At 53.4% G+C, this 13,836-nt stretch overlaps 1 protein-coding gene across 4 annotated transcripts in view; it reads right to left on the bottom strand.

The window, feature by feature from the left end:
* Positions 1 to 420: 420 nt before the first annotated feature.
* PAX5 (paired box 5) overlaps positions 421 to 13,836 on the bottom strand; it is a 200,154-nt gene continuing 186,738 nt past the window's right edge. For all 4 annotated transcript variants that reach the window (XM_064291723.1, XM_023545128.2, XM_064291725.1 and 1 more), the window contains 2 exons: positions 11,364 to 11,450; positions 421 to 6,311 (listed from right to left, as the gene is read on the bottom strand). In XM_064291723.1, the coding sequence (XP_064147793.1) occupies positions 6,235 to 6,311; positions 11,364 to 11,450 (164 nt within the window). In that variant the 3' untranslated portion in view covers positions 421 to 6,234. The remainder of the gene's footprint in view (positions 6,312 to 11,363; positions 11,451 to 13,836) is intronic.

Raw genomic sequence — 13,836 nt, 5'->3', positions numbered from 1 at the left:
CAAATACTCCATGTCCAAAGGCCACTAGAGGGTGAAAAACCAGGGCGGTATCTTCCAGCAGGAGTCAGGGCAGAACCAGAGCCAGATTCTACCCTCAGCCTGAACTTGGAGGCCCAGTGGCTGGCGCAGAGAAGTAGTGCCCAGGTAACGCCAGGCCCTCACTCTCTGCCACCCTACTGTGCTGGGGGCTTGGGGCCAGGAGGTGGCCTACCTCTTCCTGAGCCCCAGGACAGGCTGCTGCCCGGTCTACTCACCTTCTCTCACCAAAAGCTGAGGAGAGCAGGCAAGAATCGGCATGAGGAGACTCAGCACTTCCTCTGAGTTTCAAGTGTGTCTGAGATGTAGAAGGGTTAGGGCTGTGTGTGTGTGCACTCACATACACACGTATGGAGGGGAAGGCCAGATTCCACGGCTCTGAGCTTTGCAGGGCATTTAAAATAGACTTGGGATTTTTTTTTTTTAAGATTTATAGCAATTAATTGGCTATTGATTGGCTGGAATGTTCAACACTCCATTTCCTCAAATACAATAAAATAGTTTCATTAAAACGTATTCATGCTTGAAAATAAGGGAGCCATTAAACAGTTTCCTTTCTGTTCCACTCCAAAGGAAATGCACGGTTTGGAAATCAAAAATCTATCATCCAACATCACTTGTTGTTAAGGATGCTTTTGGAGAAGATGAGGGGCATAGCCACATGGATAGAGGTTCTGGGGACAAGGATGGCACATGGCCATAGCCACAGGCTCGGTACCCTGCCACCCTCTCTTGGTTGGGTCCGGATAGGTGTGGGTGAGGCTGCAGCCTGGAAGGGAACACGTAACTCCCAAGTCATCCCTTCCTCTGCTGTTTCCCACACTTCCCTTCCTGAACCCCATGCTCAGGCTGCTCCGAGCTGAGTGGTGGGATTCCTGCCCTGTCTCTCCTGCCCAAACTCCATTTGAGAATTCATTAAGATCCCCACAATAAATAAACAGCTGCATTTTCTCCTTGTGCTGCTCAGGGGTTGAAGGTGTGGAAAAAAGAATATCTAGACTTACTGAACGGTGGTTATGTTTACCCACAACTCCAGGCCCCTGGGAATACGTGGACTGAAACTCTAGAATGGCAGTGACGTGCTCTGATGTCCTGTATGATCCTGGGGCATTCGGGAGCAGGGCCTGAGTGCTGAGGAATTACCAGTGAATGAAAACCTGGGGTCTGTCTGCTCCCAGCATGTGGCCGTCTTGGAAACATTGCAGGCTGTTAGGAGAACGGGCAGGCAAGGGGCTCACTGCAGTCCTCTGCAGCAGGCCCCCTGGGACCCGGCCACCACTCTGGAGGTGCAGCGGGGAGCTGACAGTGGGGACGTGTGGATCAACACTGTGGTTCCTGTATGAATATGCAAGAGGGAATCCTGAGATCCGGGGACAACAGGGGACAAGGGGCTGCCAGGAGGTGGGGCAGACTGTGGGCTAGGAGTCGTGGCCTGAACTGTCCAACTTTCCAATAATGTATTTTGCTACCTTTTAAAAAATGCACTTTCCTTGGACCTTTCTGAGGCCAAAGGAGCTAGAGGAATATATTCCCAGGAGAGCTGGTGTGCATGCCTGGAAGCCATCAGAGCCAGGCTCCTAGGTGGGTGACAGGGCCAGGGTCACAGGGCCGACCTCTGTGGAGGGCTGGACGTGGATGACTGTGGAGCTGGGACCCATCCACACCAGTCTGGGCCTGGTCTCTCCAGGGGCCTGGACTTTTCTCTACCCTTCTGGCCAGCTGTATCTCAGACACATCTTGTCGGGAGACCTTGCTTTGTTTTTAAGATTTGCTCCCTATAGTTCGATGCCAAATTCTAGCTGAAATGTCATCCAGAGAGAGGAGTGGGGCTGGAACCACAGGCTGCCAAAGGCAGGGCAGTGGCACTGGGGTGTGAATTCTCATAAAGGGATTTCACCCCTCAGTGCCCTGTAGGCCACATATGGGGCTCTTGCCTGTACACGTGAAAAGGCCCCCAGCATTTCCCTCCCCGTAAAAGCCAATGGCTCCTCCTGCTTCACCACATCTGATGCTGTATCCCACCCCACCTTGAAAGCCTAGACCATCTGCGGAGCCCAAAATGGGGGATGGGAGGTGGCAGGGAACTGGGTTTGCCCAGTTCTGCCACTGACTTGCTGGTCAATCTGAGGCACATCTCTCCCCCTCTGGCTCCCTCTCCTCCAGCACCATAGGAAGGGCAGGAGGAGAAGACAGGGGATGTCAGGGCAAGATCAGGGGTGTAAGTTGGTGGCCAGTTAAGTCTGTCATATTTTGGCAGAGCATTTAAAACGTTTTCATGTTTGAGTGCCATTCAGTGGGGCAACCACTTTCAGGCCCAGTCAAAAGGTGATGCCACCTGCCTGGCCTGTGAAGAGTCAGGGCCCTAGAGATTGGGATCTGTGTTTCCCAGGTCTGTGGGCCCCTCATGCCCTGGCCTAGGCACGCCTGCTTCTCACAGCAGGAAGAACATGGGAGCTCTGGGCCCAGAGAGTCAGAACTGGGGCTGCGTTCAGGCCCCTCACAATTGAGGTGTGGCCTTGGACAAGCCTCAGATCCCCTCTGAGCCTCAGGGCACAACAGGGAATGAATCTAGAGGGGCAGGATTGGTGTGAATTTGCACTAAGACTCAGCAAGTTTCATGTTAACAGGGATCCGGTTGGACCAGTAAAGCCACCAAGCCTCAGGCCTCTCCTTCAGGCCAGCCTCTGGCTCCCTGTTCTTTTTTTCCTCAGTATGGGTCTGGGAGGTATCTAGGGGACTGGGGAAGTCACTAAGCCATACACTCCCATGACAGAAGCCTGATTCTGTGGAGAGAAAATGGGGTCTGGAGGTCTGAGAATTCATTTCACCTCTGTCTTGCTGTGTGAGCCCTGAACCTCAATTTCCCCATCTGTAAAATGGGAACATGATCTTTGCTCCACAGGATAGTCGAGGATTGTAAAGCACCATACAAACATCAGTTATTAAAAGGCTGACCCTAACTAAGGCTCCTGGGGAAAGGAATGTTGGGTTTGATATGTTATCAATTTTTTCTAGGTTGGAGCTAGGCTAATGATATGAAAAAATTTCGTAAAATTCACAATGTCCTTTTCAAAAAGTCAGAGCTGGGACACGGAGCTGAAGGCCGATGGAGGAATCCCCCGGACCTCCTGCCATGATGCTGGTGAAAGCCCTGGACTGTGTATTCCCTTCAGAATTCTCTGGCAGCTACTTAACGGCTTGTGTCCTTTGGACCCCTCCTCACCAGCTCCCAGCCAGCTCTACCGGGTGGCATGGGAACTCTGAATTGGTGAGAACAGGTGTGTGTGTGTATAACACGTGTGTGCATCCGTGTGCTCTTGTGCTTCTGCCTGGCAGCCCAGGACTGAGTGCTTCTCCAATAAATACAAATTCAATCTGAGGACCAGCAAAACCTCAGGTGAGAGAGGAAAGGTTTGCGGGGAGCTTATTATGGGGGCAAGAAGAGGAATGGGGTGGGTGGAGGGGCTGCTGTGGGGCCACATGGGCTTTGCGAGGAAGGAAAGGTACATCTTAGGCAGCTGGCTCAGGGAAGTCTGACCTCCTCTCCCAGCCTGAAGCCACCAAGTGGAGCCAGGACCCAAAGACGTGGGAAAGATCATCCTGGAAGAAGGGTGGGAAGAGGAGCGGGGACCAAAAAGACTGTGCTACACACCCCCAGCCCCACCACTTCCTGCAGAAGAGAAGGAGGGAGGAAGAGAAGGGCCAGAAGACATACCTTCTCCTACCTTGCTTGGTGGCTACCTGGCAGGTGGAAGCTGAAGCAGTTCATCACAGCTCCTGGAGGTGGGCTCTGGCCCCAGCTACCTCCCTTCATTGCCCAGCAAGCCCCCAAAAGGTGAGAGTGTAGCTGATTGCTCACTGGGCTCCACGTCCGGCCTGGGTGACTGTGCTTCCTCAGCAATTCTAACAGCTCCAGGAGGCCCGGTCTGGGACAGAGAACCCAGAACCATCTCTTGCTGCCCTCACTGTCAACCTCCCACCCCAGAGATGGGAGGTGGATAGATGGGGGTGGCAGGGATCACCACATGCTGGGGGCCAGGGCCCTGGGGTCTCAGCCCCACCTCTGCTGGTCATGGCTTGGGAACTCCACCTTGCTGAACCTCGCTTTTCTCTTCTGCCCCACCAATCTGTAGCGGTGTTGGGGGACAAAGGACTTCGTGGTGGGCACAGGTCTTACTACATGGCCCCAGGCTTCCCCAGGCAGGCCTCATTTTCCCCTGAGGGGAGCTAGACCCCACTCCTTTAGTTGTTTTTGTTTCTCACTTGGTCCAAGTAATGGTCTGACCCAGGTGCCCACCCCCATATGCTCACAAGTGGTGGCCTGTCCCTAGGCTCTGTCACAGCCTCAGCTCCTGGGAGAGAGGAAGGGAGGGAGGGGTGAGCTGTCAGGTGACCTTCCTGTACCAGGGCAGCCGAGGCACAGAGAGGTACGGAGACTTGTCTGAGGTCCCACAGCAAGGTAGAGGTGCAGCCAAGACAAGACCTCTCAGGCCTAAGAACCCCAAATCCAGGTTCTCTGCCCCAGCTCTCTGCCAACCTGGTGACATGAAGACATTGGGGGCACTGTCACACGAAACTACAAAGTCCACTGTCATTGCTATAATTCAGACATTTCTCAGGTTTGGACAGGGCCTGCTCTGAGTTGGCAAGAAAGCCTTGCAAAGAATTGAGGCCCCAGACAAGGAGACAGTGGCCCTGGCTGGCACTGCGACATCAAAACCACGCTTGGCTCACACAGCAGTTCCTCAGGTACACTGCTCACCCTGCCCCTCTCCCAGGAGACCTTCTTCTCTTCCCCAAAGCCTCTCTTGTGGCTTTTTCTGACCACTCCAGCCACACTGAGTTCTCTGAGCTCCCTCTCTGAGCTCCTGTGGCCCTTGGCTGTGGCCTTTGGCTGTGGCCCTGACCATCATGGCCCCTTATACCAACAGGTGGGCACACATGCGTCGAGATTGGCATCTGCACCCCCCTCCCCACCTCCTCTGCTCCCAGCTGCATGCTAAGCTCCATGAGGCTGGGAAGTGGCTTCCCTGAAGTGGTGCTCGGGAAGTCCAGGCTCACTGCTGCAGGGTGCTTATAGTCCTCGGCACAGGAAAAGTCCTTTTAGTCCAACATTGTCTACATGGCTGGGACAAGCTTGTCCAGGATCCACTCACTGGGGTCCCAGAAGGTGTATTTCAGTAAAAATTTTATTGTCCATGGAGAGTGTCCATCCAAAGCGGTGTGAGCCTGGGCATGCCTCAGAAAACACGTCCTAGTTCAGTTCAGCCGTTCCAGTGGCTGAGGGGTCAGGAGAACCTAAAGGTGCTCCTTGGCTTGGCCCGGAGACTCCTATATTCCATCGAGCCCCGACATTCGGAGTCTGAAATGCAATAAACACCTTGGACGACATCCTTACTTTAGAACAGTGGCTGAGAAATGCTTTAGACAATTCTCTTTGAGTCCTTTTATCTGGAAAAGATGTTGGCACTGCGCTGGGCCCAGGGAAGCAGAGGCAGGAAGCCAGACGTCTCCACAAGGTGTGTTTCTCCTAGGGAGGGAGCCCAGGGGGAGCTAGGAGCACAGCCAGCCCATGTGACTCCCAGTCAAGACACAAGAAAAGTAGAGATGAGCAAGAGGCTGAGGCCCCAAGGTCTCCATTTTAGTCTCAAGGATGCTCTGAGCCCACCTGATGGGGGCACCCAGGGTACAGGGGACACTCTGTGCACAAGTTTCAGACGTTCTGTGATGCATCATGAGCACGGGATGCATAATGGGGGAGGCAGTCTGCTCAGTCAGACCTTCAGGCCCAAAGAAAAGCAGGAAGGTATTTACAGGGGTGCTGTTGAAGCAACAAAAGCAAGCTCGCCTTCCCAGGGCTGGGGTGGGCAGGACAGTGGTGGGCAGGCAGCTGGGGCTGGCAGACTGCACTGGGCTGCAGTTGTCTGTGGAGCTGCCTGCTGGTTTGCGGAGACCCAGTCACTGTTAGGAGAATCTCATCGATTGTTTCGGATATGGACAAACGTCCAGAAGCCCAGTAGCCCTACCAGAGGACCCCAGAGTCTCTGGCAGGAAAAAGGAGTGAGGGAGTTTCAGGCAAGTAGGGGTGGCTGGAGACGGTCTTGTGGGGCCCCTCTGGCTGTCTTCGGTGGGGGCTGGGAGGCTATTGCCCTCAATGATATGTGTCATAAGTGCTTGGCGCCTGCCTGTCTCCTAGGGTCAGTGACGGTCATAGGCAGTGGCGGCAGCAGGTGGGGCGGCTCCTCGGGCAGCGGCGCTGTAATAATACGGGGAGCCTGGAAGAGACAGAAGGGGGCGCCAAGGTTGGAGGGTGCTCACAGTATGCCCCACATCTGTCCCTTCCTCTGTTTCACCCTGTCCAGGCCATAGTCTTTTCCCCCAAACTGCAAGTCTGACCTGGCCACGACCTGCTCACAAGATTTCAAGGCCTCCTCATCACCTAGAGCTGAACAGCAAATCCTGCCCAGCTCCTATTTTGTCAATAACGTTTCTATTGCCACACAGCCATGCACATTCATTTCTCTATTATCTATGGCTGCCTTCTGCTACAGCAGCAGAGCTCAGTAGTTGGGACAGAGACCATATGGCTCACAAAGCCTAAAATGTTTACTCTCTGGCCTTTTACGGAAAAGATTTGCCAGGCCTTAACCTAGAGGATGAGAAGTCCTCACTCATTAGTCTGGCGTGCAGACTTTCTGTGATCTAACCCTTGCCTAGCTCTCTGGATTTACCTCCAACAACCACCTCCCCTTCCCATGCTCACATACCACACTTCAGAGAAAGGAAACTCTTGGCAGCTCAGACATACTACATGATGCTAACAGCAGCTACCACTGGCTGAGCACTCCCTCTGTGCCTGACATTGCTATGTCCACCATATATATTATCTCACTTAAACCTCGAAACAGCCTTAGCAGGGTACCATTTTATCATACGCTCCTGCCTCTGCACCTTTCTATATATTGTGCTTTCTACCCGGAACAGCCTTGTCTGTGTCCTCATCACCTTCCCATCTGTTAAACTTCTACACCACCTTCAAGTTCCAATGACACTGTCTCCTCCTCTGGAAGCTCCACTGGGCTGTCCACACCTACCCCCGATGCAGGTTGTATCACACAATCACTTCTTTCTGTGATTCCCCCATCCCAGCAAAGGTAGAGGCTGGGCTCTGCTCTGCTGGATATTCACTCCGAGCACCCAGCCTAGAGTCTGGTGCGTGAACCGTGCTCAGCTGGGTTTGCCGAGTAATGAACAGCAGCACTGATGTACATTCTTGTTCGTTTGTTCAGCAAATACTGAGTGAGCAAACCATAGTGAAGACCTCCTGCCCGTTCGTTTGTCCATTCACTACCTAACTCACCTATTGAATGCAGGGCTGGGCAATAATGGGCAAATGTTGACCTGAAGGGGGTCAGAGCTCTGAGAAAAGAGTTCTGGGGAAGGCAAGATTATTCTGGCAGGAGAAGGCCTCCTAGAAGATGCAACCCTGGGCTGGGCTTCGAGGACAGCAAGATTTGGATGTACAGAGACTGGGGTCTGTGTGTAGGTGGGAGAAGGGCAAGGTGCAGACCTCCTTCCAGTGGCATCAGGACAGAGCTGGCGTGAGGGTCCATGTGCCCAGTGCTGGTTCCCACTGCGTCCAGCCTGCTTTCCTTGACTACACACTTTGGATAAGGTCTCCAGGAGCTACCTTTTTTCCTAGTCTGTCCTAGGCTAGAAGCTCCGCTGAAACCTATTCAGCATCATAGCAACCCACAAGTCTCCACTGACAGACAGATGGTGGCTTCACTGAGGTACACTGGCCGAGAATCAAACTGGGTCTCCCGCATGGAGGGCGAGAATTTTACCACTGAACTATCAGTGCCTCTGCTAGCCTATCAGATGAAAAAACAAAAAAAAAAAACCCTGCTGCTGTTGAGTCAATTCCCACTCATAGTGACCCTATAGGACAGAATAGAATTGCCCCATCGAATTTCCAAGGAGTGTCTGGTGGATTCGAACTGTTGACCTTTTGGTTAGCCGTGCCATAGCTCTTAACCACTACACCACCAGGGTTTCCCAAGGTCATATAGCTAGTATGTAATCAAGAGGGGGATGAGGGGAGACACTGGAGCATGTGCCACCTCGCCCCTAAACCCAGCCCTGATTAGCAGATATAACACCCCTCGCCTACCGTTCCTCACAGAGGCAGCACAGCCTTAGGCACCAACAGCAGTGGTGGAGCAGGCAGTGTCTCCCTGTGCTGTTCGGGAAGGCACAGATACCAATCCCAGAGACAGATTTTTCTGAATCCTCCTCTGTCACCTGCCTGGCTGCGAGCACTGACTCATGTGGCCTGTCAGCCTCCCTCTGCTCATTCTTCTTTGGGATGGGGACAGCATCAGGACAGTCCCCCATGGAGCACCTGCAGCACCAGCCTACCAACAACCCTAGGGGAGAGGGGTGTGTGTGAGGAGCCATCCCTTCAGGCATGGACACGGCACAAGGGCAGATACAGCCACCGTTCCGGAAAAAAACTACATTGGCTGCCCCTACAAATGGCCCCAGGAACAGGAAATGGAAGTGAACACTCTGCGGAAGTGGAGGCCTCCAGAATTTCCTGCCCAAGCTGCCTCTGGCCACTAGCTCTGGCTCACTCCCTTCTCAGAACGTAATCTCTGCCAGGCCGTCCAGTGTGAAAACCACCACTTTCCAGACCCTGGCCCCTCGGTGAAATCAAAAACACTTGCATTTAACGTGAAAAATGAAAACATCACCTCACGTCACCGAGCACTTTGTCTTCCTGGTGTCCCTTAGACCTCCATCTAGAATAAACTTGTCCTTTCTTCTGTCATTTTTCCTCTTTAATTCATATTATCATCAATTTACTTCTTGACACAGTCATTCCAGGCTCCCACTCGCTCACTAATCCCTTTATGGAGGCCACAGGTACTCCCATTCTAATCCTAATTGACTTTGTGGCCTTTGTTCCCTCCCGCTTCTGGCCCAGCCCGGGGGCACCTGGGATGCTAAGCCATGGGCAGCCCTGGCTGGCCGACTGGGCACCCCAAGGCAGCTCTTGGGGAGGGACACAGAGGGTGGAATTTCTCCCCCTAAACCAGTGTGCAAGGGGTGTTTTTTTCTTCGTTAGATGTCATTGTTGATCCTCCCTGCGGCTATTTCTGTGTAGGAAGCTTCAAGCAGGTGGCCACAGTGTCAGCAGGGTGGGGGAGGTGGTGCAAGAGTGGATGTGAATGTCTGTGAGGGTATGAGCACATGTGTGTGAGCGTGTGTTATAAGGAGGGGGTCTTGCCTCATTCCTCAGCTCTCATAGATCTAGCAGGAACACCAAGGAGACTCAGAGCAGGTTTCCACACCCCTGGCAGGAGGGTAGGAGCCCCTGAGTGGTGCAAACAGTTAAGGGCTAGGCTGCTAACCAAAAGGTTGGCAGTTCAAACCCACCTAGAGGTGTCTCGGAAGAAAGGCTTGGCAATCTACTTCCAAAAGGTCGCAGCCATGAAAACCCTATGGAGTGCAATTCTACTCTGCAACACATGGGGTCACCATGAGTTGGTAATGACTCTATGGCAACTGGCTTTGGTTGGCTTGGTGGTACAAATGGTTAACGCTCTGGTTGCTAACCAAAATGTAGGCAGGGTGAGTCTACCCAGAGGCCTCACATGCAGTCTAGCTCCACCCTTCCCTCCCTATCCCCTTTGGCTCCCATCTTCCTACACAGTCAGGTTTAAACCTCTCAGATTGGCATTCATGCTGTGGCCCCACACACCACAGACCACCCCACCTCCTACCCCATCCCTTTGCTACACCTGTCTGAGTGGCTCCTTCCCTTCTCTGTCTCTGGAATTCGCAGGCAAAGTAGGGCCACTACCAACTTATAAGACACCTCACACATATGAGAAAAAGGTGCCTCCTCTGGGCAGCTGCAGCCCTATGCCAGGTCTCCGGGCTTTGTGCCTTGTGTGGCCTGGATTCCAGCCCACACACACCCCGTCTGGAAGGGATACAGTGCTACACGGTGGCTGGGGCAACATGGCCTCCCTGAGGGTCACATCTCCATCAGAAGTCCTTCGTGCCACATCTCCTGTGGGTCTCCCGATCTGAGGCAGATTTCTAGGGAGGGGCCCCAGGCACCTCCCCCTGCCTCCCCACCTTTCCCTTATTCTCTCTTCTCCCCTCCCGACCCCCTCACTAGAAGACCCTGGTTCAGGGCCAGAATTTGCCTCCTGTTTGGTGAGACTGACAGCTGGACCAACTTAGAGCAAGACCTCTCGGGGGTTTGTTTAAGGAAAAACATTTAGTTGTCTGAGAGATTAGTCCACAGATCCAGTCCCTGAAGGAGGCCACAGATAGTAAGAGCCTAGTCTTCTGAAACGCTTGAATCTCCCAGGTATGGAGTCCTGGAACACTAACTGGCATTGTTCCTTATTTCATCCTCAAGGTAGCACAACGCACCAAGATGCTTTTGGCAGCCTGAGGCCCACATGCATGGAATGGTGGTAGCCAGAAAGGGATGATGTCTGTATGTGTGTCTGTCCTAATAGCCAAAACAGATTTGGGAAGTAGCCAAGGCTGAGATTCATGGCCTCCTTCACAGACCCACGGCCTGGCAACTTGAGTTTGAAGACACTAGGTCATTGTTTTTCTCATGATGCCTATGTTTCTTGGTCCTAAAATAATTAAGGATCCAAGGAATTAATAGCTTCTCTCTTAAGTTTGTAAAGGAGCTGGCTCCAGTGGTGTCAATGGCAGACATCACTAATCAATCACTGAGCCTCAGCATCCTCATCAAGACATCTCTCCAGGCAGCCACTACCAATCGACCTGAGTTGGCTTCTTTGGTACCTCTGATATAGAGATTTCTCACATGAATACTTAATGATTTCAAAGAAATACAGGTTACTAAAGGGCAGCTGGAAACACTGGTGGCATAGTGGTTAAGTGCTACAGCTAATAACCAAAAGGTTGGCAGTTTGAATCCACCAGGCACTCCTCGGAAACTCCATTGGGCAGTTCTACTCTGTCCTATAGGGTCACTATGAGTTGGAATCGACTCGACAGCAACGGGTTTATTGGGCAGGCATTTTTCCTACCTTCCTCTTTCCCCCTTCTGTTCCGCTTCTGTGCCATATTCCCTTATCCACCAAAAACAGCTGAGATGGGAGCCTGAAGGCCCCCACTGCAGCCTCCGTATTTCGTGTCTGGGGCCAGCTACCCACCTACCTCAATGACCAGACTTCAAGATGTTGAGAGACCCTGCCCCAGTGAGGGGGCCCAGTGAGGGGGCCCGGGTGGCACAGGTGCCACACAGGGTTTCCTCCGGTACTCACCAAGCAGCCCCGGGTTGGGGAACCTCCAGGAGTCATTGTACGTAGAATACTGAGGGTGGCTGTAGGGGCTCCCGGAAAACTCACTCCCTGCATGTCATGGGCGGAGAGAGAAACAGGAACCAAATGTCAAATCAAGTTCAGAAAAGGCCCTAGGTCCCAGCCAGCTTGAGCCCCAGTGGCAGTAACCTCTGACATGACCTGCAGGTACTTTTCATAACCAAAGAAGGCAAGTCAGGTCCACATTCTTATTAAGTGGATAGCCATCATTGGCATTGTCCGCATTTATTGCAAAAATCTTTTTTTGCTTCAGGGAGACTGAATATCAGCCTCTCATAAATGTGCTATGGAACAATCAAGCCCAGGTGTTCCCTGGGGTTACTGACCCATTTTTACAAGTGAGGAGACTGATGCCAAGGTCTCTCACAGAATGGCCTGGACATAACCTACCCAAGTCCAAAATTCCAGACCGCTTGGATCTCTGCCCTGGCTGAGGCCACACCAGGAACCCAGTGTGGATTCAGTCCCACACCCCACATACTCCCTGAGTTGAAGCCAAAGGTGACCTCAACTCTAGTCTGGCCTGGCCCCTGTACCGTGGATCCAGGAGAGACCGCTACAGGGCCCCAGCCCAGTGGACGAGGTAAGACATAAACCCAGACCCTCTGCCAGGAGGCGGCAAAACGGCATTTTGCTAAAACGAAGGGACAAGCAAAGGCTGAGGGAGCACAGAAGAAGGAGTGGTTCCCCTTCCAGGAATGGGGAAGGGGTTGCTACTGGCCACTCTTGGCATTCTCAGGCAGGGAAGTGTAAGCTGTGCCAGGGTGGGGAAGGAAGTGCTTGGTGGGACTGGAGGCCGTTTCATTCTTCTCTGTCTCCCTGCTTCCCTAGTTGCCCCTGGAGCCACGGTGCCTGCTTCGGCAGTTCCCTGCGCTCTTGTTTTCAGCCCACGAAGAGCCTCTTGACCATCAACCAGGTCACGAGGAGTAGGATTTTAAATTCCTGCCCTCACACTGCCTTGGTTCTGGGGCTCCCACAGGGCAGGGTTTGGCCCTGACTCATCCGTGGGTCCTCCAAGGCTTGGCACAGGGTGTGTCCAGTGGAGGCCCTGGAGTGGGGCAGGGAAAGATGGAAGGTAGCTGGCTATGCGTAGCATTTTAAACCATTGGTTACAGAGCATGTGGGCTCCTCTTTGGCGGCGATGACAGAAGTTACATTGTCCCACGAGGCCACCCTCAGCCCACGCATGTCTACATTGGTTCCCACCAAGAATGCATATGAAGGGCCAAAGTGGGGCCCCTGGGGCTCTGTGAGGTGGGGCAGGAATAATGAGGCAGGCCTGGGGGGCCACCGTCTCCGTGGGCTCACTGGCCCCCTCCCCCTCCACACACAGCTACAGGCGGAGCATGAGAGTGCGCGCGCAGGTGCGCGCGCGCACACGCGCGCACACACACACACACACACATACACACACACACACACGTGCTCCTCCTCAGGCCTCTCTGGGGGCCACTCCCAGCCTGACAGGCTGAGCCTTCCAATTCTCTGTTTTTTATGCCTCAGTGGTCAGGGTGTCAGGTTGCGGTGTGCAGAGGGAGAGTGTGGTGACAGTGCTGGGCCCAGCCTCAGCATATCCATCAGTGCCCCAGCTCCTCCTCCTCCTCCTCCTCAGGGGTAGGCTGGGGGAGCAGAGAGACAGAGCAGCCTGGAGAAGAGGGACAGCCGCCCTCCCCTCCTGGCTCAGAGCACCCAAGGAGCCACCCCTTCAGAGGCACTTCCTGACAGCATTGGGCATTGGGTTGCTCTGACAAAGGCCATCTCTGCATCATTATTTAGCAGCATCGTGTCTGTCTACCAGACCCAGCTCCAAGACCACCTCTTCCAGGAAGCCTTCCTGGTCTCTAGCACATAAATGTGCAAGTCTCAAGCCTACTAAAAAAATCCATTGCCATTGAATCGATTCTGACTCCTAGTGACCCTATAGGATGGAGCAGAACTGTTTCCAAGGCTGTAAATCCTTACAGAAGCAGACTTTCCCATCTTCCTCCTGTAGAGCGGTTGGTGAGTTCGAACCTCCCATCTTTCGTTTAGCAGCTGAGCATGTAACCACTGTGCCACCATTGCTCCTTCAGTCTACTCAGGGGGAGTTAGATAATTATGTACATTTACCTATCCTCCACCCCCAACTAGCCTTGCCTTTTGGAGGCCTGAAAAGGGCCACACACACTATCCCTCCTTTAGAGGAAGTGCCTAAGTTAGAGTGTCTCCCACCATCCTCCACCCTGGAAGGACCCTGCCTGGCCTTATAGAACCCTGATCAGATGCCTCTTCCTCTGGGAAGCCGCCTCCTGCCCCTCTTCAGGGGGATTTAATCTCCTTTCATCCCCCAGCACTGGATTTGCCCCTTGAGGCTCAGCCCACACTGACCTGAGCTCGCCTGCACGGACCTGCAGCATGGGGTGGCTGTCCCTGTAGG

Source organism: Loxodonta africana, chromosome 9 (assembly GCF_030014295.1).
Source record: "Loxodonta africana isolate mLoxAfr1 chromosome 9, mLoxAfr1.hap2, whole genome shotgun sequence".
NCBI lineage: Eukaryota > Metazoa > Chordata > Mammalia > Proboscidea > Elephantidae > Loxodonta > Loxodonta africana.
This window is presented reverse-complemented; position numbering and strand designations above follow the sequence as displayed.